The sequence below is a fragment of the Anoplolepis gracilipes genome, chromosome 7 (assembly GCF_047496725.1).
Source record: "Anoplolepis gracilipes chromosome 7, ASM4749672v1, whole genome shotgun sequence".
NCBI classification, from domain to species: Eukaryota; Metazoa; Arthropoda; class Insecta; order Hymenoptera; family Formicidae; genus Anoplolepis; species Anoplolepis gracilipes.
In genome coordinates this window covers 2,588,866-2,616,240 of record NC_132976.1, presented here as the reverse complement: position 1 = coordinate 2,616,240, position 27,375 = coordinate 2,588,866, and the positions used below count along the sequence as shown (strand labels likewise).

Sequence of the window (27,375 nt, the reverse complement as noted above, 5' to 3'; positions counted from 1 at the left end):
TCTAAAAAAAACGAAGGTAATACTTTCATACACTAGATTCTTCTTTCTTTCGTCGAGCGTATTTATTTAATTTCGAAAAATACGATCGACAGACTTCAAAGATTTCAGGTTTTCCTTTATATAGCACTCGCGATACTGAATCTCTTTAAATTTTTTAACGTAAGAAATGTGTATGTATTTCGTCTAGATTGTTTTCGAAAAAATAAAGCTATTCTGAAAACCTGTTGGCGAATCATCGATCGGCAAATTATGAAGCGAAAAATCTTTCGTTATCTCCCGGGCTTTATTACGAACGTCGCGAATATTTCGCCGCTTTGCCATTCGTAAAACGCGCCGTCTCTCGCCGAGAATACATTGTTGCGCAGAAATTTTTTAGCCTTTGCTTGTGTTGCAACAAAGCACTTTCTCTTGACTGCGAAATATTTCCAAGCTGAGAAAAGCTGCTGAATAAAGGGGGCTGACATTTGTTTCTATTTCGAGGTTATTGATCGTTCTCGCAAATTATTATTAGAATAATGTCGCTTCGAGTCTAGAAACAAATTTAAAAAAATATTACTTTCTTAGTTTTCTTCAGGATTTAATATATTATTCTAAATAAACGTGTATTTGTAACGAGACATCTACACGAGACGTTCTAACGACGCGTTAATGAGCTAAGAAACTTGACTGACAGTTGAAGCTTCTTATCGCAATTATCAGAGCAAATTTTGTTTGATGGGGCGATCGATCTACGTAGAGTACAAAGTACGAACAAATGAGTTCAGAAACATCATGACCAAAAATAATTCACCGATATTAGTACCGATGTGCCGAGGGTCTATATTTAATTATAGACGAGAAACATGGTTGAAAGTGATCGTCGATCGTTATTCGCGCGCTCTCATACCTCCTGATTAACAATGCGGAAGAAATTTTAACCTTTATCGTATTATCGCATGCTGCACATTTTATGCATTCTCCCCCGGTAAGAGAGAAAGAGAAGCGTTACGCAACGAGATATACCGTAAATAAAATATTATGGTAGCCCAAGCGTGTTTCTTTTCCAGCGCAACATATGCAACGTGCATTTGTGCAACGAGATTCAAGCACGAGAGGGAGAATGCACGATTACGCAAGAACGCGTAACGAATATGCGAGTCTCGTGCGACGGCGACGTAGTGTAACAGAAATAAAAGGAACACGTCCCAACTACGTTTAATATCGGCGCGAAGGGTCGCGATAGGTATTGGTTCAACATCGTAATAGCCAGACGCGATATAATCGTGCCAACAAACTCGGCCGTGACGACGACCCTAAGGATCGTCCTTCGCTGTGGGGTGTGAGAAAGAGAAGGGTGGTAGGAGCAGGCACGCGAAAAAGAGGAGGAAATCCAGGAAGAAAATTCGAAACGTGCGTGCGTGCCACGGCAACCGAGACGCACGCAGGTACGAAGAATGACAGAAAAAGGAAGGGGGAGCGACGGGAGAGCGGGAGAGAGGGAGAGAGGGGGCTAACTTCGCGTCGGCGGAGGAAAGGAAGAAATGGGTCACATTAAAGGTTCATTAGGGCACGGCGGCTGGTATCTGACCTAAATTCATATTTTCCATAGTGACGGGCGTGGGACGGTGGAGGGGAGGCGGTAGGGTGAGAATCGGGTGTGTGTGGGTGGTCGGTTTGCTCGAGCACGCCGGGGGTGGATGGGTGGCGCGGCGCGGCGGGACGGGCCGAGGGTGAGCGGGCGAGGGCGGTGGTACGTGTCCGTGTGTACGTGTGCGCGAGTGTGCGCGCGCGTGGAATGGGTGGGTATTCGGGTGGATAGGACAGGGTTGGTGCGTTCCTGCCACGAAGGGTCGTGGTACGCTGGTACGCAGGCGTGCGGGGCGCCGGCGCCTCCCCGCCACCTTCCGTCCTTTCGCCCTGCCCCCCTCTCCCCCTATCCCCGTATAGCGAGGAGCTCGCATGTTCGGGCGGGGAAGCGTCGCGACGCCTGCCGTCGGCTGCACAGTGCGGGCCCGGACGCCCACCAAGTAGTACGTTCACGTTCTGGTCGGACCGTCGGACCTCATCGTCGTCGTTTTCTCTCTCTCTCTTTCTTTCATCCTCTCTCATCCTCTTTCTCTCTCTCTCTCTCTCTCTCTCTCTTGCTTTCTTCCACTTTCTCTCTCTCTCTCTCTCTCTCTCTCTCTCTCTCTCCCTCTCTTTCGAGCTACCTCGCTCTATTGCACTCCCTCTCCCTGTCTTTTGCTCTCTTTCCTTTTCTCGTGCATACATTCATCTTCCAGTATACACGTATACACACACACGTATACACTCAGCCACGTACACGCATTCGTCTACAATTGTCCGAGCGCTGCTGCAGCTGCGGCAGAGTGCGGCTGCGAGGGGACGTAGCCCAACGTGGAAGTCGACATCCGTGACGGACTCTCGGCAGCAAAGGACGAAACCAAGGGTCGCTCGCTCGCTTGCTCCGATAGGCCGCTGCGGCTAGTAGTCAGAACGCGGCGCGTGGTCAGACACGACCGTGATCGTCGCGCGCCGCAGTAGAAACGTCGCGCGACAATAGAAACGCCGCTGGATACGGCAGAGTGCAGATTGTGGCGCAAGGAGAGACGGTAACGTCGGGTCAGACGCGCCGCACGGTAGCATGCGATCGGCCGCGTGTCAGTTCGCTCATACTACCTACCGCCATCGTCAAACGGATGGTTACTGCCATAAATTGTGTGTCACGCGAAACAACGCGTGTGCTGAACAAAAAGTATCGGACGAAGAATAACGCGATACTCGTATGAAAATCGTAATTGACTTTTCGGCGCACGTTCGGAGCAACGCGTGTTTGTTTACATGCAGCTCGTAATAACCACTCGTGGAGAACGTCTCTTTAGAAAGATGTAGAAGAAGGTTGTAAAGAACCGACGTAAATGAAAAACGTCAAAACGCCCACCGCGTCCCAGTGGGTTTGGCGACGTCTTAAAGGGGCACAATCGTTACTAGTCGCACTGCTTGTTCGAGTGCAGGCTTCGAAACGCCGGCTTTCAAACAAGTTGGCAAGAGGTACGTCCTTTCGCGACTGAAGCCGGTAACGGATTGACGGGGAACGACGCGACCTGTAGCGCGGGGAGTCGCCGTCGACGGAAACCAAAGTTTGCCCATTGTCGCTCTAATAATAGCGACGAGTTCGAGAAGAGAGCCGGCTGGCTCTCCAAGACGTATCGATTTTAAAACACGCGGTCGCTCATGTGCGTTCGACCAACGCCGTCCTCTCGCGTTCAACGGAATCACGGTAGTAATTCAAACGCGAGCGCGTCGAATCCTTTCCTCGTCGAAGAACGACGTTCACAAGTTTCATTGCAGCAGCGCGCGATGCGCGATTCGAGATTAGAAAGCGTCGGAAACTATTTCCGACGCTCAAAGAGCTTCAAGCTCGTACTCGCTGTCCTGGATGTTTGGCTCTACGATCGAAAGTTCGAAACCGTGTCGAAGTTAATAGCGACGGAAGTTCCCGTTCAAACTCTATCTCTCTAGGCTTTGTGCATAGAAATCTATGTGTCGGAACTCGGATGTCTATCGTTTGCAATCAGATACATCCTCAAAATACATATTTTCTCCGCTCTGTTTTCCGATTCAAGAACACGTTTTTTTTTTTTTTTTTATTTAGATCGATCCTGAATTATTAAGATTCGGAAGAATAGTAAACGAAGATAGCTGTCATCGGAGCTGTATTATATTCTTCGCTGGAATTATAGATTAGCGTTTAATTGGCTCGACGAAATCGTGAAAAATCACGGCCGCGAAGTATTCCGAGCGTAAAAAAAATTATTCATCCGCGTTGCGCTTTCTTCGTCACCGTCCGCTTTTACACCCGGCCGAGCAAGCGCTTGTGAATTCTTAATCTCGGACGGACCTTGCTTCACTGCGAGTCTAATTTGAAACTCAACTTCATTAGCGGCCTAAACTTTTCTTGTTAGGGCAAAAATTAAGGGAGTCGAGAGGAATCCTTTCGGTTCAACTTTAACCGTCGTGCCAAGGCTGGTTGAAAAGTGTTAAAAAATTCATTGTTGTTTTCGATCGTTTCTTCATTATTTATTGAGAAATCCCTCCAGAGAGATATAGTTCTGATTTTACTTTTACATAAACGATTCTCGTTATGTAAATAAAATGCCCTGGGTTGCTCTTGACACTCTTTCACGATATGACTGAAGAATATTTTTAACAAAATAGAAATTACTCGCACGAGATGTCCGATATGTATCTTTAGAGGATCGAAGGTGACGGACGAGAGTTAGAATTAGCGCAACGTCCTAAGACCGTCGTCTAACTTTAGATGGTTTATTTTTGCGCACTCCTATCGGTGCCGCGGTGTAACATCGTGCCGTCCAAATAGAAATCTCGATCGACTCTTCCCGCGGCAACTCTCGGGCCTTGAGAAGAGACTCCGTCTTTGTCACTTCTCGCCTCGTCGATCGCCTCCAAGTGAAATCTCGTCCGCGATACGATATTATCATCGGCCACGAGGCAAGAGAATCGAAACTGGATAAAAGTGAAACGGTAAAAGCGACCGACGACGAGCTAAAAGTTGAATGGGACTTAAAATACGGTATTCGATATTGGACAACCTATCGACATTTACCCACATATGCATATTCCGCGGCCATCGCGAAATATTGCATGAGGATCCGATGGATACGAGACATCTCGAGCATTCAAAGTATTAACGTCGACTATCAGTTAATTCGCAGTCTCTCATTTCTACCGTATTAACATATGTAATTGATGTAAAATTCTCTTTCATCTCTATGCTTTCGAAACGAATTGTTTATAATTAATAAGAAACACAGACTAATATTTGTATTATTACGTATACATGCGGTTTTTCAGAGACTAAATTCGCAAAAATTCACCAAAAAAAAAAAAAAAAAAAAGAATAATCTTATGAGAAGACTCGCTCCGGATATAGGCCGACAGATATTCCGCCCCTCCTTCGCCCGATCCTCGCGTTCTCTCTCTTTCTTACTCTTTCTCTCCTTCTTTTCTCACGTACAACTCACGCATATACGCGTACACGATACACATGTACTCGCGGCTCGCCGTCGTCGACGAAAATATCGTCGAACGAAGGAGGAACGAAGCAGAGTGCCGCAGAACCGTCCAACGAAACTGGGAACTTTGGCGACTGTCTCATATCTCTCGTGACTCGTCTGCATCAAGACAATTTTTCCGATCACAGCCTCGGTTCGTTCGCAAATCTCTTGAAAGACAACGACAAACGTCAAATAGACGCAAGGGATCGTTCAAGGTCATTGTATCGAGCTACAAAGATCCTTCATGAAGAGCAACGATTGACCTTCCTGTCGATGACATTCTCTGCTCTATCGATCTATAATTCCACGAAGAAGCTACGTTTGTCCGATTTGTGGAGTAAAGTATACATCAGATAATATAGGCGCGAAAACACCTTGGCGTAAAACGACGCGCATCGTTGCATAATTTTTCTAAAAATAATATACGCGAAAACGGGCGTTCTCGGGAGAGGATCGCGCGAGCGTTCGAAATATTCGTGTCGCGACGACGGCACCCGGCGACCTCGACCCGCGTGATCGCGAATAGTGCTAGTGGTGCGTTCAATCATTTACAACGATACGATTGTGCTGGTGAATATTGTCTCGTCGTAAACAGTGTCGCGAGAGTCTCGTGCGAAAAGAAAGAAAAAAAAGAAGTAGTGTCGTACATGTGTGTCGTGTCTGTCCTCAAGTGGATCCTTCAGTCTTCGTGTCGGAAAACTGATCCAGCCGACAGAGCTACGTTCCTCGGGGGAGGAACCCCGAGAGAGGATCAGCGGCAAGGTATGAGATCCAAGATCAATGTGGACAACGCGAGGCGCATTGCCATATTTGACGTTGGTCGAGCGGAGACGTTTCATCCATCGAGAGACCCTCGACTCTATCTTCGAGGATCGCGAAGAGAATTCTCTTCCCCCTCGTGTGCCCGGTCCTCTCTTGTCTGCTTTGCTCCGCACGTCATGGTCGGTCTGGTTTTCTCGCGATATAACCATAATCGGGGCGAGATTCCGCCGCTCGCGGCCAACGGAACGCGCGACGACAGCGAGCGAACGAACGAACCGAGAGCGACAAGACTTCGCGCATGGCCGCATGGGATATATTTAAACGCACGCGTCTCGTGTTACTCGCGCATCATACCGGGCCCAGAATAGTTATTCGCACGCGCGCGCGCACACACGTCATTCCCCCGATTCCTTCTCGACGCAATAACGGCGCGATGTGCTCCCGACGCGCCGTCAGGAATTCGTTCCGCCGCGTTCGACATGATCTCTCTTCTCGAGACGCGTACGTCTCTTCGTTACCGTCCTTTTAGATATGCGACGCGTTTCGAAGGAGATACCGTTTTCTCGAAATACCGCACCGATTCCTCATGTGAGATCGCTCCGGCTCCGGCTCCGGCTCGGTATCGGCAGATTCCAGAAATGACTGTGAGAGGGGCTCGGAGAGGGGCGGCAGGACGGAAGGCATAGAACGACGACGAGGATAGCTCGGCGGATCGAGTCAGGGTCCATTGTTGCCGCCTTAATGCCCCTCTTCCTGCCAATAACTCCCCCTCGGTCTGTCGCCGCGCACAATGACACCCTTAATGGCTGTCCGGAAGACACCGAAGCGCGGCTTAAACGCGCGACCCTGGCTTTTCCCTTCCGCGACATACATGCACGATGACGCTATTGTCTCCGTTAATTCGTTTCAAATGTGTTTTTTTTTTTTTTTTTTTTTTGCGATCGATCTTTCGATGATTCGTTAACATCGACGTTTGTACGACTTTCGGAAATGTCACTTTGCATCACTTTCGGCTCCGTGTCGTTTGCGCGGGTTTGCGAGAAAAAGACGGGGAAACAAACAGAATAACGAAACGATACTTTTTCAAGTCGATGCGCGTGTTTCTTTCTTTTCTCGACCGCTCGTTCGCCTGTCGATCCCAAACTTTGACGGTTTCACGTAACGCCAAGTAAAATCTGAAAGTAAAGGTCGGCAATTAACCGCGATTTAGCTGCTATCACGTATCGAAGGGCACAAAATGTCACGGGCATCTGACCGGACATTCACGAGGGGAAAGGGGAAGGCGACGATTCTGTGATCGACATTCATGGATGAATGAACATGTAAGAGACAGAGTGAGTGAGTGAGCAAGGCAGAGCGAGAGAACAGTGACGCGACGCAAAGCGATGCCATGTGGATTCCGCGACTCGCTCGAGGAAGATACGCGAGCCGACGCGAGCCAGCAAGAGAGAAGATGGACGCGAACGAGTAACGCCCCATGTAATGTTAAGCTTAGCTGGTTGAACACGGGTCAAATATACCGCCAATTGACGCATTTGGTCCCCTTCAACCAGCTGTAGTTGACATTAGACATCAGCCCCGAGAGATCACCGATACGACGCGACATGATTGCCATCGCGGTTCGTCCAGTTAATTTGTGACAGTGAGAGTGACAGAATTTCCGAACAATTTGGATAATATATATAACACGAAACATTAGCAGTAACGCATAAATTTCTAAGAAGCGTTAAGGCGATGTTATGTAAGCTGGACCGTGTGCGATTTTTTTTTTTTTTTTTTTTTTTACTCGGGTAGCACGTGGAAGCATACTGGTTCGCATGGGTACAAGATCCATAAGTTGATCGTAAGCGCTCGTCATTGATACGTAGGCAGGCAATAAAATTGTTATGTTAGCGTGCCTTCGTACAAAGGCGAACAAGTTGAGATTATTGGCAGACTTTGAGCGTTCGCGGATAGACGAAAAAGTATCAAACCGATGACGGTTTGACAAAAAGATCTTTTCCATTGTAGAACATATAACGTAAGGAATATCAGTGGAATTCTCAAATATATTGGTCCACTGAATTTCTATTTTGAACGACTGTACTCGCTTCTGTCATTTTTCGAAATCTACAGGTATTCTTAACTTTGAATTCTATTTACAATTAGTCGAGTGAGTGAAAGAGAAAAAGAGAGAAAGAGAGAGAGAGAGAGAGAGAGAGAGAGAGAGATTTGCGGTGTGCCAAGATAAAGCATTAAAGCACAAATTAATTATAAGAAGCGTCAATTAAATTGAAATTTATATTTAAGCTTCTCGATGGAATATTTCGCGCAGAATAAATTCGACGATCAAATCGATGAACGCGAATACGCTACATATATTCTCCGGCATTTAATTTGAGCTCGCAAAATAGCGGCAACGTTCGTGTCTGCGTGCGCTTTACAGCCATCGACAGGATTCGTCAGAGCGATACTTTCTCCGTGTTGGGCTTTAAAAGCTCTTCGACTCGCGGCGTTTGTTCAAAATTTACTGCAGCGGTGCAGTTCCGCGCGATAACTGCCGCCTATATAAAAGTTAAGTCTACGAATAACGGTTAGTATATAAACGATCTTACGACTCTCCGGGCACTTATATCCGATGGAATCGCCCCACTAAATCCGGATTTCGTCATTAAATCCCCTTTTGTGGCCGGTGACTCGGCATTGGAGTCTACGGCGGCAAGAGTAGTATGCATTCGTTGCAGCAAATTGCTGTCACGATTGTGTAATATATGTCTGGCAAACATAATAAATCGACAAATCTGAATGTCAATTAAGAGTGCAAAGATTAGTAGGGAAGTAAAAGAGAGAAAAAAATAAAAATATGTATTAGATTTAAAAAGAATTTGTCTCAATGAATAAAAATATAATTTTTAATATAGAATATTACAAAAAAATATATTAATTGTAACAGTTATAGAATAAGAACGAGTTTAACGCACTAAATAAATGACCAGAATTAATCATACCTATCTATCAAACTGAGATAAATAATAATCATAAAATTTTTAATTACTAAATAATAATAAAAATAAACAATAATAAAAAATTAATGCAAAATTAATATTTGCTAAAAAATAAATGTTTATGCATTTGAAATTTTATAAAAAGACAAAAAACTTAATCACAAAACACACAATCTTTTAAAGATATTTAACAATTTGGAATCGATATATTTTTGCAGATTCATTCAAGTGAAAAGCTCAAGTAAACAGAATTTTTCTTTTCTTTTTTTTTTTTTTTTTTGTGTGTACAATGCGAAGCACGGATTAATAGTCACTTTTAAGCATTTCCTGTATTAATTCAGACAAAGAATAAATTGAAAAAAGCAGGTAAATTTAAAAGTTAAATAAAACTACAATAGAATCTATGTATATACGAAAAGGAAAAAGAAGAGAACGGACGAACGGGAAGATATTAAAACGGTGAAACGCGGAGGTAGCGTGGCAAATGCGAAAAAAGAAGGAACGTTGACGTCGGTAGGAGACAAGCGCACAATTATTTTTTAATTATTCCTTGCAACAACAATTACGTCTCTAATTATTTCGACGGTTATTACACTTAATTGTATAAATTTGCGGCACTCCAAGCATGGAATGCGGACATCTCGTCGTTGTTGTCGTTGTCGTTGCCGTGCTTCCCACGATTGTCGAATACTTTTTTAGCAATTCGATTACGTTTGCAAACAGCAACCGACGCATTAATCCTGTATAATGGCATCTATATACACATATATATGTATATATATATATATATATATACATACTATTTTTTGTAGGTGGGACGCAAAATCTCTCTCGTAAAAAATTGATAACAGTTTTAATGATAAAATACGATTGAAATAATTTTACAATTTATGATGTTTTCAATTCTCAAATAACATTTCCTTTTGGAAGTGTATCAACATAAATTCAACAACGCAAAAGCGACATAATTAAACGACTGCGTGCTACTGCGTTTTAAAGACTTCCTTCCTCGCATCTCGCCATTAAGATGCGATAATTGAAGGATTCAAGTGGCTTCTTCCTCGCGAGTCACAGAGGAACGAAAAGAGGGCAAGTAAGGACGCAATATTCTAATCTGTCAACGGCGACGACAACGTCGACGACGATGTCGGTGATAGCTGCTTGGTTGCCGACTCGACCTAAATATCTGTTTTAATTAAATTTCACCCTGATATAGGTTTCATTAGTGTGACAGGTTAATAAGGGTTAATTATTGATGTGGGTGTACGTAATTTTGCGAGAAAAAAAAATCCCAGGCCCGCCAAGATTCAGTTTCCGGAGAAAATCGGAGATGATCGTTCAGTCCGTCGCATGTGATACTCATCGGCGAAAGCGATAACGCATTTACTGCAGCTCGATAATCCTAACGCGCCGAGATATATCGAATGGTGAACGATGGCGAAGAGATTACTTTCTCTTTCCATTTTCTTTCTCGTGAAATATTTGTTAATACAGTGTAATCGCGCTTAATGGCTATTCTGTGAATTTGATAAAAGCGATGGATATATTTTAAATTCAGATATAGATCTAAGGATTATTTTTTAAAATCAAAAATATAGATAAAAAAAAAAATAATAACAATACTTGATAAAATATAATGTATATTGTCTTTTAATTAGATCATTACCAATGTGAGAGAAAATCTTGTTGCAGAAAAGGTGAATAAATTCATTTACATAACAAGTTATGTAACGCGGATATAGAAACTGTTATAATTTAAACAACAGTTTTATTTCAAGAAACTTTTAAAGCTAAACTTTATAAGTGAGGAATTACGTATCAACAAACTTAAAGAACAGAAGGCGTAATGGGAAAATGGCTTATCTCTCAAGAGCGCTTAGAAACAATGAAGGTGCAAAGATAAGAGAAACTAGAAACGTGAGAGACCGTGCAAGATCCCTCGCCTTTCCGGTCCACACATTTCCGATGACTAATTTAAATTCTTCCTCATCGCCCGCCGCTCGCGAGACCCACTCGAGGAATCTCGTTGTCTTTCTCTCTCTCTCTCTCTCTCTCTCACTTTCCATCTATCTACCTCTTCGGCTCTGTCGCTCAGAGCGAGCCCAAAGCCGCAAGAGCAAAGTTGGATTAACGCGTCAAAAGGATTCATCTGCGTCTGTGACCGCCGTGCGAGGCGGTGGAGAAGAAAAAAAAAAAAGAGAGAAAAAGGGGGACGCGGCACCGAGTTCTCGGGCGTAAATTAGTTTGAGTGCATTTCACGAGACCGCAAAGTAGGAGCCCCTAAGTAATGTAATCTCGTCCGCGGTGATGTCGCCCGCCGTGTCGGTGGCGAAGGCGAAGCCGGCGGTGTGGGTGGTAGATGCGGGTGATATAGGTACCGCCATTGGGGTTGTCCCAGTTTTCCTGCGGCCGCCAGAATTAGGAAGAGCCCTTGTCGCGTACGCATTATGAGTTACATATGAGAATAGATTGCTTTTCGCCCTGGATTACGTCGAGAGATATCCGTTTTACATTCCGAATTACGACGCGAACATTGATCTTTCATCGAACTTATAATTAGAATTTGTAATTAAGTGCTTTTAATCGAATCCTTTTCGCTTCGATGTTTTCATGTATATTTATGTAAAAGTAAAACTGTCATTTTGATAAATGGTTTAATTTCAAACGAAAGATAATTTTTAATTCAAAATTTTCTCTTTCACTATAGTATCCATTTTAATAAGATTAATTTATGTAATAGCTACATTCGCCTGCATGTATTTTCCACTTGAATTATACAATATAGTCTTTAAATAGACTACTAATATTCCAATACATGATACATGAATGCTAATAGTGACAAATCATTGTTTGTACTACGAAGGCTGCCAAGAATCAGCAAACGACGACAAATACATATTGAAATTGGTCGATCAGTATAACACCGTGCGCAGTTTCTATAGGGTATATTGCAAAGCGTATCGGGGTAATAAATTAGTCACTCCTGTGGCCCAAATAACGCACGCGTGCGGACGTAAAATTATGCGTAGCGATACGTGTTACTGCATCGCACGGATGCAGGTACGAGAGTCACTATTAATTATCGAATTACGATATGTATATATATATATATATATATATATATATATATGTTGCTACCAGCACGACGTTCTCTTCAGAACAATTTCTGTAGCGTTTACCGAAGCTCGTAACTCGATTATGCCATTATTCGATTACATTGTCCTTGCGGAATAATTGCGATTACATTTCAAAGGTTCAAATTTTAGCTGGAATTTATTTTAAATTTGATTTCACGTCCGAGACACGAGCTATTGAGGAGACGGGCGTACGGATCGATGGTCAAACTTTGCGTTGAGTGGTTGTCCAATTTATGAATCTCGAGTACACGTATCTCGAGTTGTTTGCTGAATGATCCTTTGGCCCTTTAAGATTTCAACAAAATGTTACGTCAAAGCTTCTCAGACTCGTGGAATTCGTTTGGCAGCAAATCATTGCGTGCTCAAGAGATGATGCAGCTTTAAAGTACAAGTATAATATTCAGAGTATAGAAAGACGAAAGTCGTTCATTGCGTTCGCTAATTGGACAGCATCATGTGAAAAACGTAATGCAGAAAGATCGGCTTGATGAAACTACTACGATATAATTACGTTAGGTAGTAAATTCTCCCAACCGTAGTATAAACCTGGGTTAATAAACTCGAAAAGATCTTCCCGACAGTATTTTGCTCTTTCTCTTTCAACATCCGCTGTGGTTTTTTTTTATTTATAAAATAATATGGGAAAAAATAATTTCAAAACAAGGATTCCATGCTTCGAATAATGATTTAAGTTATTTCAAATTATCTGTCACTCTTGAGTGATATAATAACCCTAACAGCGCACATGTTCAAAAGATGTTTATAAAAGATCCATAGAATGTTAAAACATGTTTTAACATCCTATGGATCTCTTATAAACATCTTTTGAACATGTGTACGCGGTTAGGAAAATAACAAACCACACACACACACACACACACACACACACACACACACACACACACACACACACACACACACACACACACACACATTATAGAACGACAGTTGCTATTTTCAAACTATTTTCTTGACGTCTTTTTGATATAATTTTAATTAAATAAAATATATTAATTAAATGAAGAGTTAATATTTAAAGATCGATTCTGAACGAGGTTAATGAAATGTTTCGCCAGTAAATTAGTGTCAATGTACTCGGTTGATTCAAAGCACGATTGTTAGTTTAGGAAATAACTCGATAATAGGGACAAATCAAATGCAGACAATTTATGCTTGGTCGATAAATGCCCTAGGTATTCGCAGCTGCGGCTGATCACTATGTCAATACGAACAAGGATTGTTATTACACGGTAGATCGCGTCGTCGGATAACTAGGTAATATTATGACACACGATATATATATATATATATATATATATATGATAGTGTCATTAAGTGACGTAATGAATTAATTTAATGAAATTACTCATTTAGTAAACTCTTTCGTTTTATACATTATGAGGATAGTAAAAACTTTATCGTCTACGGGTTCGCAGTGTTTAGTAAAACCTGCGCCATGACTTGGAATTCCCTTAATGTTCAACATCTCGGAATTGATCGTCGGAACGATTACTAGTTGCCCCATTATGCGAGTGTTTTCAAAATTCACGATTCACTTTCGATCGATACTGCGAGCTACAGCTGTAAACTGCGTCGCGAGAAAATCTTACGAGAACGAATGACAGGTAAAACGAAAACCTCTTTCTTCCACGCAAAAGAGAGTAAAAATCAATGGTCACCGGATAACTTCCGACTCGGGCGACTCGAGATCGATCGACTTCGTTCCGCCTCAAGGGGTTAAGCAAAGGTTATTGGACATCCCGTACGTGCACACCAACGTGGAGAGGAAGCATACCGATGCGAGGGCACTCGGGTAGAGCTGCTGCTGCGTGAGATACAAGGGGTTGTATATCAAGGAGCCACGCCTAGCACGAGAACCACTTCCGGTCTAGACACGCGAGCCCTGCTTGCTTGTCTGCCTGCCTGCCTGCCTGCCTGCCTGCCTGCCTGCCAGCTAGCCCAGTCTTGAGCGTAGGATCGGTTCCCTAAATACGACGGCATTTACAACCTCCACCCACCACCTCCCTCAACCGCCCGTTCCGTCGTCGCGTCGAAGCTGTCCTGAATCAGATTTTCCGACCGCGGCTGTAATTTAATCCGAGACGACACGTTTTACGCGTCTCGGCATTGAAAGTCTCTCGACTTGTTCGTATTATGTACAAGATCACTCGCAATATTTTCTGCCAGAGATTTTGAATTTTTCTTTCCAGGAAAAAAAAAAATATAATTCAACGTTAAATGTAATTTTCTTCCGCAATTTTTAAATCTACGATTAAATTATATATATTTTGATTCGAGAAAAAAATACAAAACAAAATTGTACAAATTAATCTTCTCCCAGAATAAAGTAAAGAATAAGATGTTATTATCGATTTATTCAACGGTCCTCTCTTCACAGAAAATGTGAACCGACGTTCACGAAAGGATTCCTTTACAGACTCTGTACGCGACCGATGCTTTTCAAATAGCGTGACAATATTCGGACTCATGAAATAAAATAAAAGTCATTTCGTCTCGCGTCTTGATTCAATAAAAATTTCTCTATCAAGCACGCGTCGCGTCGCCTGTATACATATTTACGAAAGGGCAGCGACAGTTGGCGATATTTACGACAAGGTGTCCTAATTCACGTCATAACACAGGGATCGTAAAACGCGGCTTTACTACCGCAGCCTCGCAGTGGCGATCCGACACTATAATTCGGTGCGAACAGTGGTATCTAAAGCGATCGGGTATCGTTGCGGGAAACGTACTTTGCCTCGCTGCCTCTCGCTGTCCGCCCGAGGCGCGATCAATTAATCATCAAGCGTAGTGTTGCGGACGGAGAAGGCGATACGCTCGCGCTGCAGGGTGCCAGGCACCCCGCGGGGCACGCAAACGCCTCTGTTGGTGTCCGGAGAGGACAACGCTAGAAGCGATCAAGCGGCATTAAGGGCCTTCTATGTAGATAAGAAGCATCGCATCGTGGATAATTAACCCCTTTGTATTTGCACTCTTACTAATTTCAAGCTCTTTCTTTCTTTCTCTCCCTTGACATAAATCAATCATTCTCCACTCCGCGAATATAACGCAAAGAGGGAAAAGCCCGCGTATGTATATCGTTTTTATTGACGTATTCTGTGGTAAATAAATCGCAATCAAATATCAATATATTGAATATCGTTGCAAACAGTCTCTTCATCTCTCCTTCTTTTTCCGTTAAACTCAAAACAACTGATTTATCAAGAAATAACATACAGTTGATGTTATCAAAATAACGGAAAATGACCGGAAACTGGTATTGCAAACCGATAAAAAGGTTAAGTGAATGTCCGTACGAGATTTCGCGATGAAATACGCATGATAAAAATAAAATTCCTTGAATAAAGAAAAAAAAATAAACGGTACATATTCAATTAAAAATGAATTGATAGCGCGCGAAGCGACGTGTAAAAACATTCTTCAATGTTTCGCGATACTGGAAGAGACTGAAAAGAAAAGAATATATTTAAACGTTTACCTCGTTAAAATCATTAATTTGTTGGAGCGGTCAATGAATCGGCAAAATGATACGCAAGCGAATCTTGAACTAATATAACCGTCGGTGGATTCTACGCGAAATTCCAGTCGAAATTAAATTTCAGCCAAGTCAACAAAACTTTTCTCATCTCTGCTCTGAGTACATTTCCCTCGTTCTACTCGCTTTTTAACACGTCGCTGTCCCTCCCCTCCCCTCTCTTTTTCTCGCTCCATCTCTATCTCTCTTTTCGCTCTCTTTTCCAACCCTCCCTTTGACGCAAATGGGGAAAAGTACTTTGCACAAAACAGTAAATCGCGCTTCCAGCATTTCGCGAGCGGAATAATTTTGCGATACCGTAATATGCGCGACGTCACTAAATCCTCGCGCATAAAATACTCGATTTATTTATTTCTGTCTAAAAGAAAAATAATCGTTCCCTTCTTTTTGATTGCACGCTCTATGAATATGTACATTTTCTCACAATCTTTCTTTTCCAGTTTCGCGAATTAATTTTCCCAACGTTAAACGTTTCGCTAAAATATTTATTTCGCGGAAAATGCGAACACGTCGGCATTATGTTTCGGTACGAAAACGATTAATGTCATTTCTGAGTAAATGGTCGCTGTCATGTAAACGCCCCGCTAAAAAGTTGATGCAAACGCGCATTTATCGAGCGCGATAGAATTGTCTTTCGCGTTCTCGGGTTAGTATCTTGACAAATCTGGTTACTCACCGCATCAGCAGCGTCAAAATACATCTTCGGCAAAGTTCGATGCTTTACTCACCTGAAAAGATATAAAAGAAATACATATGTATTGTAAAATGATAAAAACATATACATATAAGAAGCTTTATATATAAACTTTAGATATAAAAAGGAGAATATACAATGTGAGAATATATGTAATAAACTTAAAATATCGTATATACGTTAATCATCTTCGAAATTAATATAAATGCAAAATATTTGTCAGCCAAAATTGTATTTTTTATTTTTCTATTTTTTTAAACATATTAATTCGCGAATAAAAGTAAAAAGAAAGAGATAAATTAGATTCTATTTAAGTATTTCAAAGAGGACTTGTTGTTATTAAAAGATTCCATAAATCTGTTAAAAAAAATAAATTTTCAAAGAAAAAAAAAGTTTCGAGAAAGGAATGGAGGTGAGTCAATTCAAGATCGTTCATTAATAATACGGAGCGTAAAGTGATGCGAGTTTGATAGAAATGGTTGCGAGAATAGAAAAGTAAAAGAGAATACTAAATACGTCACTCGCAACTGACACCATTCACTTTTGAATTCTTTCTTTAGATAAAAACATAAATAAAAATTGTATTTTGTTTCTAAAGATATATATTTAATGATGTAAATAAAAATTATTTTTCTTAAAAAAAAACAACAAAAATATTTATTATTTAATTTTTCGCTTAATTTGATTCTTTATTTAAATTACTGCTGAAAATTATTTTACAATATTTATATAATTAAAATGATCATCCTTCTATGTGTAAATAATCACCTTTCTAAATAAATAATAATGGCGATCATGTAGAAGAATGATGTTTTATTTAATTAACAATATATTTTTGTCAATGTATTTTTAGTAATAATTTAAATAAAAAATAAATACCTCTTATTGGAAGTATTTTATTTTTCCACTCATACCTAAGAGCAACATAATATCTCATATACGTATATTAAAAACAACACTTTATATTGTATATTATTGAATTTATTAAAAAATGCTCTACAACATTTTTGCTGGTAATAAAATAGATATATTATTTTATTAAAAAAATAAAAGTCATATTTAAAATATTGTAAAAAATATTAAAAATTTTTGCTTAAGTAATTATAAAGACTTTTAAAACACAGCAACTTTTATATTAAGAAAATTTTATTATAATTCCATTAGTTAAAAAAATAACTTTATTAATATTCAAGTTAAACGTACTGCATATATTTTTTATGCGTGTACACACATATACACACTATATAAATTTAATATGTATGTGTGTGTGTGTGTGAGTGTGTGTAATATGCGTCTTATTTTCTTAATTAAATATACAAAAAAATGTCTCATAAAAATTATGTTTTAATATTATTTGCGCAGCGAATAAAATTATAATACAAACAATAATAAAAAAATAAAGCACACATCAAAGCCTTTTATTGTCATGAGGAAGAATAAATAGAAAATAAATATAATATATACTGCACGTGCGCAATATTTTCCTTATACATTCGTAAAAGAAAATCTATTGAGAAAATTTATTTTCAATAATGCTAATCCCACGCTCCATTCCAACGTATTCGTATTTCGCGAGAAGTGTTAAACGTTCACGCGGCGAAGCTAATTATATTTGAGACCCCCGTTCGGAGTATGTCATCACCGAGATGGGAAATATTCTCGAGATCGCGTTCGCGATTGCGATGATGGAGAATACTTCCATCAAAACGCATTTCCCTCCAGGCACGGCTATATATCCGCGAAATCAGCACGCAGGTCGAGCGGAGGTGATCGAACGAGAGGCGATTGCCTCGGCATATCGATGAGGGGAGGAGAAAGAAAAGACGGTGAGCGCGAAAACTTTTCGCGAAATGATATTTGCGGGAAAGGAGGTCGGTCGGCTGGCTGAGCGATCGGCGAGAAATGGCCGCGGGCAGGCGGCTTCTACCGCGCAACAATATGTAAATTATGGAGGCGTACGCCGCGAGGTATACGCGCACAAATATACGGATGGGAATCGTCCATATACATTCACGGTATATAAAACCTGTGTGAGGATCAGCGCGACGCGGTCGTAGCGCGAATCCGTTCGACGAGTCACGAATACAGGTGAAGGGCAGAATATTTAAATACGTGCGCCGCGCACGGTCTCCTCTCTCTCTCTCTCTCTCTCTCTGTCTGTCTCTCTCTTATTTCCGTCGGAAAAGTGATAGTTCTGCAAGTGGTAAACGGAATTATTTTTCACCGTCGATGCTCCCGCGTTCGAGGTCGTTTCCGATGCTTCCCGCCGCGGGCCACGTTGCGCGGAAGAGAGACGGATGGACGAATTTGTTTATCCTGCGACGAGTCCTCCGAGGACGTGAGGTGCAGTTGAAACAAGTCGGAAAAATACGGTATTTTTGTGTACACTTAACACTTAATAAATATGATAAAAATGAATGCAAGAATCACAAGCGTTATTCTATAAAAATGCTCGTATCTCTTTCATTTTTCGCACAAAAAAAAAAAAAAAAAATAAATAAATAATCTGCGAAATGCTGAGTGGAGTTATTCGAGTTGGACGTCGCATCGGGCGATTGCATTCGATGGACATTGCGTGTTTATTTCATTTGTATTGCAGAGCAGAGTGAATGATGAAATGGGAATGACTGCGTCGTCCGTGTAACAGCAATTACACGTTAATTTAATATACGCGAAAAATATCTGCTCGCGGAAAATAAACTTGGAATCGACGCGCAAAATGCGATTTATAAATAAGCCGAGTATGTCGAAGTGCATCGGAGGAAGGATTACGGCGCGGAGATAGAGTTTTTAATTAATTTTTCTAATTCGCCGTAATTACATGGGAGATAGAATTTATCAACAGCGACAATTTATCGTTATTGATTAACGCGGATTCAAAACGCGCATATGCGCCGATTCGCGTCATTTGGCGACTCGGCAATTTCCTATAATTACATGCGGCCAACTAGATATGCATACAAATAAGCACTTTGACACCCAATATTTTCGGCTCGTATGTCCGAATCTAATTAATCGTTATCGGCGATGTGGAGAGACCTCCTGGAGTCACGCGATAAAGATCGATTCAAACGATTCGTTCCCGAAACGATCAGTCGCTCTCGTGGATCGTCTTGTTTCGTCGGTTGCGGTTCGCGAGAACGACGTATCTGGCAAAGCTTGCACGCTCGCGTACCTATCGGATACCTGGTCGCGCGACGCTGCACCAGCAGAAATTCCATGACGTCGGCAAATATTGACTCGCCCGGGAGAGATCCGGCAGGCGCACAAACCGGGAGTAAATTATGTATTCTAGTGCTGTGTCAATACCTTACAACGAATTGCGTAATGATACGCGCATGTGTAACCGGGAGAAAACTTATATCGGACGCTTCATCTTATTATTATTAACCGCTTTAAATCACCATCTCGCTTTCGTCTATCGAATGGATCTATCTAATTTAGCGTTCAATATCGATTACTAGCATCGACACTGTGACATTCGAGAAAAATCTATTTAATCAAGATTAATTTCAATAAATCTAACGCTCTTTGAAGACAGAAGACATTGCATAGCGCATGATAGGTGTCGACTCTTGCATATCGTCGGAGAAATTATTCCATACTCAATTCGATGTAACACGAGCGTGTTTAATTAATAATGATCGTGGAGTTTTATTATCGCTCGGCGCAAGAAGCGAGAGAAATGATGCTGCGCCGATAAATTCGAACGGATCTACCACAAATCCAGAGTACCCGCAAAGCTTTCGAAACGCCAGTGATTTACATTCCATGGTGGTACATATCTCCCTCAGCTTTGTCTCTTTCCCTCTTTTTCTATTCTTTTGATGCGATAGAGACGAGCAAGATAAATACGGTGGACTGGCATATCGGACGTATGCTTCTCTGGACACGCGAGATTTTTGAGATTGTCAAAGAGAACGAGAGAGATAGATAGATAGATAGATAGATAGATAGATATATGTATATATATATATAGAGAGAGAGAGAGAGAACGATTCGAAACAAAGTGTGACGAGGTGAATATGTGATAGTTTTTCCTGCTTATCTCGAAGACAAACCATCGACGAAGAGCCTGGATCCCACACTTTGGTCCTCTTCGAGATCGTCTGTCTGTCACCAGGTGCCTTCGAAACCCGTAAATCTCGTGTTCGCTGTCGCAGCGCTTTACATGTGTCCCAAACATTCCGTCGATGTGCGTTCGATCAGCAGAAACGAATTGCACGAAGAACGAATCGGACGCGTGAAAGCGCGCATGCAAGGACGTTTCTTGGACAAATCTCCGATTCCAGACTGATATTTAGTTTTCTGTCGACCAAAGTAGTCGTATATTTTAATTCTGCATCCGGAGTCGATAATGCAAGTGATACAATTAACTAATAAAAATACTTGATTTATATTGCGCTGAAAAGCGTATAATATATGCTTTTATCTTCTAATAATTGTGTATTATAAAAATATATATATTTTTTTGTTTATGCTAGCAAAAAGAAAGCGAACCGAGCTGTATTCGTTACACGAAGCGGAGAGCAATTTCACGAGATAACATCATCGCAACATGGCGATGCACAAATACGAAACCGCGACGTTATAATATATACCGCGGCCAGTCGGATAGATATTAGCGCGTGAGTGTATTCATATATATGTGTGTGTGTGTGTATTGCACACGCGCTTTACACGCGTGCACTACACCCGGCTTATCGCCGCAAAATGATATTTCGCCTGAAGCTGAACGAATGAAAACTGGCATTCCCTCGGCGATGCTTTTGGTAAAATGCGTTTGTGTTTCAAAGTTTCGTCGCGCCATTTGCGCAACTGTAACAGCAGGATTTTGTTAATGATAAGAAGCCGCTGATGATTTCTCATAGTTTTACTTTTTAAATAGCATTTTAATTTGTTTCTTTACTTTCATCCTCGCTGCATTCCACACAAATATAAATTATATTATTTTTAGCGTTTGCAACAATTTATGTAATTTCCGTCAAAATATGAGAATGTTTTGTATTAAATATATATTGCAATAAATACAAATTTATTTAATTTTATGCGATCAACGAATAGCTCGTAAATTCAACGCAAGTAGTAATGCCTGATATTGGTCAGGCGCAGCTTCAAGTTACATTAATACGATTATTACAACGTAATCAGGACAGCGTACGTGTCTTGTATATGAAAACTGTTAATCGTAATTTAAATAATAGTAATATTTATAAAATATTCCGGTTCTTTAAAAATATATTTCAAAGAATAATTCAATAGAGAAAGTCTCTTTTCAGAACACATTTAATACGTAAAGAAAGCACAACTCAAAGGGCCAATGCTCGTTCTTAAAATTTATAAAGAAAGTTCTCTTCAAAAATTCTCCCTCATATGATTCGCAAGAGACTTGTTGGATTATATAGAGGAAATAATTCGCTAACACACCGCGCCCCGACCCGTTGGCGACGCTTTTCATGTCACACGGCCGATCGTAATACGTCTTTCGCACGAGTGCGTGCGCGCGTGCGTGTGTAGACGGAACTCAGGTGTGTCTGTGTACGTATGTGCCTGTGCGGATGATGTCGTTAATGGATTTCGCGTTTATGTACACACGACGTCGCGGCACCTAAAGCCGACCCGGTGGGGATGGACGTGAAAACGATGAAACGAGACCGCCGTGGCAGCAAGTTTCGGTGCGGGAGTTCGGCGCCGCTTTAATGTATCTCGCCAACTTATCCGCGCCCGTTTCGCGCCAGAAACTCGTCCGTTAAGGCGAGATCGAAAACTTGCAAAGTGCGAGCCACATCGACCGGGATTAAATCCCGAGTTTCCGTTGCCTCCTATCGTCGATATCACCGCGGACTTACTACTAAGTTTAGAAACTTGGAGGAATTAAAAACGCGCAAAATAAAATAAATACGCGAAATGTGAGAAACTTTAGAAATCTTTTACTTCGTGGAAAAAAAAAAAGAAAGAATTTCTGACGCGATATCAATAACGACATATAATATCTCCAGCGTTACTTTCCACGTGTAATTGTATTATTTCCACTTTTTTTTTCGCGTATCGTTATCACGTATATATATATATATATAAAGCAAGCTTTTTACATCTCTTTGTTCATTCAGTTGACGTTCGCTTTTCATAAAACATAGCAACGACTATTCGTTTCGAAATTAGGAATGATTCGTTAACTGTAACGCAATCGCCAGCAAAAACGTGCAACCCATTTGCCGCATAAAAGTGCACAGCCACAGTGCCGTTTCGTTCTGCAAAATTAGCGAGCTCGCACGTGTTTGTCAATATTAGAAAAAGTAAAATACACATGTAGGAAAACATCAAATTGCCAATAAATATCGGTACGATGTTTAGCATGATATATACATAGCACGTGCATTCGTTGATTAATACGAAGATTTTTTTCGTGTAATTGGGCGCTGGCAACGATTACAGATAACTCAATCGAGCCTCGGAGAATCTAAAAATAAATTCGCGATGCGTTTCGCGAAACCCAATAATCATTCGCTCCGATAAAAAGTAACAAAAAAGTAAATAGAAAAAAAATAAACGACAAAAAGGAAAAAACAAGAAAAAAAAATCGACCGACTTCCGTTGCCGGACTGGAAATCCCATGAGAAAATCCACATGATATATACATAGTCGTGCACGTGTGTATTTTAGCGTGTCGTAGCCGCTGTGGGTATTAACTTTATGTGGAGTTTCGCTCGTCCATCGGAAACCCGATCAAACCGTTCATCGTATTTCAATCGCACAAGAGGGGCGATTTTTTGTCGCATTGTTCCGCTGCTTTTTTCCTTTCCCTTTTGCTCTCTTTGCTTTATTTCTCTTCTCTCTTATTTTTTCTATTTTCCCTTTTTTTTAGCGATCTGCCTTCAACCCTCGTTACCGCGAAGGGGTAGCCCAGCTTGCGGTGGCAAGAACTCGCGAGCGTTATGGATATAATGATGCTCTTTGACAGAATATTAACCACGCGAGAGGGAGCGTGCGAGTGAAGTAATTAAACCGCACGCGATGGAAAATCACATTTGACACGAGTTGCGTATTGTCGTTTGGATAATATGAAAACGCGAATATTCGCATTTGCGAATTCATTTATTTTAATTGTTCGGTACCATTTTTAGACGTTATCAGTTTCGATTTTCAGTGCGAGCTTCGGTTCAAGCATCTGTGTCTGTCATTTGCTACTTTATATGTATATGTACATTCTATCGCGTCATCCTCCATATACATATTATGTACATAATGCAAATATATCATTGAATAAATATATTTTAATTAATTTGTATATGACGTATATTACAATTTCAAATCGATCCAATAACCCATTTATCGCTTTGTTTCCTATTATCGTAATTCGCGCAAAAGAGTCAATTCGAGTGCGATTCAGCGAACGAATTTCATTCAAGAAACAGCACTGTACTGCAATTTATCAGATATCGCGATGTCGTAAAACGCCATAAATACGCTGTAAATTTTCCTCGTCGATAACTCGCACACGTAGAGTTTTGCATGCGCTTTGAGCGATATAAAAATACTCGTGAAATTTTGCGATTACCGCCGAACCACTATAACTCATAAAAATCCGTGAAACGCATAGCTCTGCAATTCTACTAAACAGCAAATAAATTTTACAATATCCAGGAAGCTACATATCTATGTCGTAGCGTACAGATTGAATTTGCACATTCAATTATTCGTATTGAACGTTCAATTGATAGCTTCTAATTTCTTACACACGTGGCCGTGTAGAAACATTCGATGCCACTTCAACGTGGCACTTTCCGACCTACTGCGCGAAATCGCATTCCCGTTCTCGTTGATTCTCACTAGCGTTTCTTTATTTTGATGTATTTATGCACACGTACGTGCGATATACACGGACGTGCAAATACCACTCGCAAACTGTGTGTACGGAAATACTTACGAGCTCGTGCAACCGACAGCTGGGTCTCCCCTTCGTGTGTGTACGTATATACATACACACATACACACACGCACACACACACACACACACACATATATGTACACACATACACGCGTATTTATATATACGGCGCGATAAAAGTGCAGGTAAATCGTGGTGGCGGGTTGCACGATTCTGCAGCCAGTAAATTTTGCGGGAGTTACGTTGCGAGCGAAAACGTGCACCACACCACACCACACCACACCACACCACACCACACCACCTCACCCCACCCCACCCCAAAACCCAAGCCGCGAGCGTCGATTTTCTTCCTCGTTTATTTTGCGAAGAATACTGCCAAGTCTACGCGATTCACGAAATTCCGACTATAAGAGTTAAACGCGCATCGCTACAATTAATTCTCGAGATACTAATTGTAAGTAAGAGCATGTTGTGACGTAAAATAATTTAAAAAAAAAAAGATTTAAAAATATATCACTACTTTTGGGATAAATGCGTACATCTAATCTCAGGAGAAATAATGCTAAAGCGAAAGCGTTGTAAAAACTAGTTTAAAATCCACATCCAATCCTTCTATTAAATCATATTAAAATGAAATACTGTTTAGCAATTTCCCTCGGCAAGTTTTCTTTCGTAGGAAATGGCATCAGAGTTGTTTTCAACTTTACGCTTCTTGTGCATATTGGTTCTTTTCTTTTTCTTACGGCCAAAGTTCCCACAAATTGAGCAAAAAGGAATGACGTTCGGCACGTTGTTATTAACTTTTCGTACTTGAAACGTCTTTGTCCTTAATTTCTTCATCATAACCCGCCAAGCTGTTGTTCGATAATTCACGCGGCGCTCCCTCAAAATTTATAACTGCAACGCGGTCGCAGCTGCGTGAAAACGCAGCGAAAGTCTTGTACGCGCGTGACACATTGCGGTGTACGAAATTGGTTGGTGAATTGCGGCCAATTATGCACCACCCGTAGAATACGGGATTATGTTAAATTCAATCGATAAACCCGCGGGCAAGGTTGTCCGCGGGAAACACGACGATGATCGAACCGATAATAACGATAACGCCAGCGGCCGGTGATGATGACAATGACGATGATGATCGCAATGATGACGATGATCGGGTGGAGAGAGGATGACGAGATGCCGTGGCGGTAGCAATGATGCGCGTAACCGCAGCGTGTGTTGCAACAAGCACGCAAGTGGATCGCGATATAGGCGGATATAGTCGTACGAGTGCATCGGCCGGTCGATCGAGTAAACGAACGAGCCGCTTCGATCGATCCGCCGATGCTTCAACTGCGTTTGCATTAATCGTATCGCCGCGTCAATTTTAATATAGCGTCATCGGTCTTTGTTGTGTGACCGTAAAAGGGCCTTCAAAGGGGCTTTAAAGTGATTACGGTAGCTCGCTCTACGGGAGGAGATTCCGTTTCAACCAAAGTTATTTACCAACGATTAATTATCGCCTATAATTATATGCGGGAATAAACGATCTCGTTGTTACAAAATGGGTTAGTGTATAATCCTGTTTCGAAGATGCGAGATATCCGATTTAACCAAATTCACGCATCACTGCCTGTATATTAGATATTTTCGCGCTGTGAAACAAAACGAAAAAAAATCTGTCAGACTTACTTTCGGATATCGTGATGCACTTTGCAGCAAACATGACTTCCCGTTTACGTTATTACGTTTATTACGTTATTGTGTTGTACGCGAAACGAACGTTTCAACCGGAATCACAAAAATGCGTAAAACGCGCGTTTATACTCGTCTACTACAGCGCGTCATATAGAAAAATGCACTTATGCTGCAATTTCGGTAGAGTGCACGCGGCATTCCGACAGCAACGATGGAAAAACATGAACGCGCATAATATTTATAAATATTTCTCCAACGTATTTAAATAATAAAACAGAAATACACAGATCATATCAAAAGAAAAATAAATACGATAAAAAATAAAATTTTTTAAATAGATTGCAAATTATTTAAAAATAGAAAATTTGAATAGTCGAAAATTTTTAATGTATTCTAAATATATCTCTCTTATGCTAAATCCTCAAATAGAAATTTGCCTCTTTCTCTCTCTCTCTCTCTCTCTCTCTCTCTCTCTTTCTGCTTGTCTATCCTTCTCATAATTTATCGTTATGTTATGACAAGTCGAAAGAGAGGAAGAAGGGCAGCATCTCGAGTGTATTTCGTCAGAGTGCAGCGCGCGTATTCGCCACGGCTGAAACACGGCGGACGAAATACATTTAAATAGCAGCTACCACTCTCACGGCAGTAGTAGTACAATGATGCTTCCGGTCAGCGAGTAGCACAATGGTCCCCGACTCGGGCCGCAGGATTCGCCACCGCCACTGTCGCCTCCTTTCCTCTGCTATAATTTAACCCTGCTTTGCATATAAAAAGCAACAATGGCCCACGGCTCCGTGCAGTCGGAGCGAAAATTTGATTTGTCGTCCCACTGGCTGCACTTTTTGCGACCACCGTTCTGGTCCCCCCAGCCCCTCCGTCCTTCGTCCACCATCCCCGTTGCAAGTCGGTCCGATTCCGCTGAGTCCCCGTGAAATTGCCTGCTTTCCGTAATTCATTGTCAACATAGAATTCCCCGGCGGATTTTTTACCAATGCATTTCGCTTCCGGTGACACTCGTAGAGATCGCTCACGCGAGTCCGACATTTAAAGCAGCCAAAGTATTACCGCTAATGATTTATGATTAGACATTTGTACACATTTAAAAAAGCGATAATTTTTTTTTTTTTTTTTTTTTTTTTTTTTTTTTTTTTTGTGCAAAGAAGGAATTTGCGAGTTTACCCTTTGCGTTCACGAGAAACCAGAATATGAATATTGATTCGTATCGGAAAAAAATGATTACTCTTACAATAACTGACATTTATTAAAATCGCAATGAATGTATCTCAACAAAAAAGTTTTTGCCAAAACTTTATAATCAAGCAGTTTTATTTGCCTTCTCAGTTTATACTTATTGTTAGGCAGATGCAAGGATCGCGGGATAATAACAATTATCTGACTAACCTTAATACATCCTTTTTTATATAAAAAAAAAATATTGCTCGTCAGATTACAGCTTAAATTTCAGTTTTCTTTTTTTTCCAAAATTAAAACGAAACAGGGAAAAAGAAAAAGAAAGGAAGCTAGTTGATTCAGCGAATAAAACTAGATAGAAAATAAATAGAAAATAATTTTTCACTACAATTTTCTGATACATCTTGTAACTTATCACTTAAAAAC

At 41.1% G+C, this 27,375-nt stretch overlaps 1 protein-coding gene across 3 annotated transcripts in view; it reads right to left on the bottom strand.

Annotated features, from left to right (window-relative positions):
• The window catches only part of LOC140667864 (E3 ubiquitin-protein ligase MIB1-like), a 297,267-nt gene that overhangs the window by 81,825 nt on the left and 188,067 nt on the right, over positions 1-27,375 (bottom strand). Inside the window, exon 10 of one of the 3 annotated variants that reach the window (XM_072896167.1) lies at positions 12,815-16,224. The exons of the other annotated variants lie outside the window; for them this stretch is intronic. Coding sequence (XP_072752268.1) covers positions 16,221-16,224 — 4 coding nt within the window. The 3' untranslated portion in view covers positions 12,815-16,220. Of the gene's footprint in view, positions 1-12,814; positions 16,225-27,375 lie in introns of those variants that run through there. 3 annotated transcript variants of the gene reach the window in all.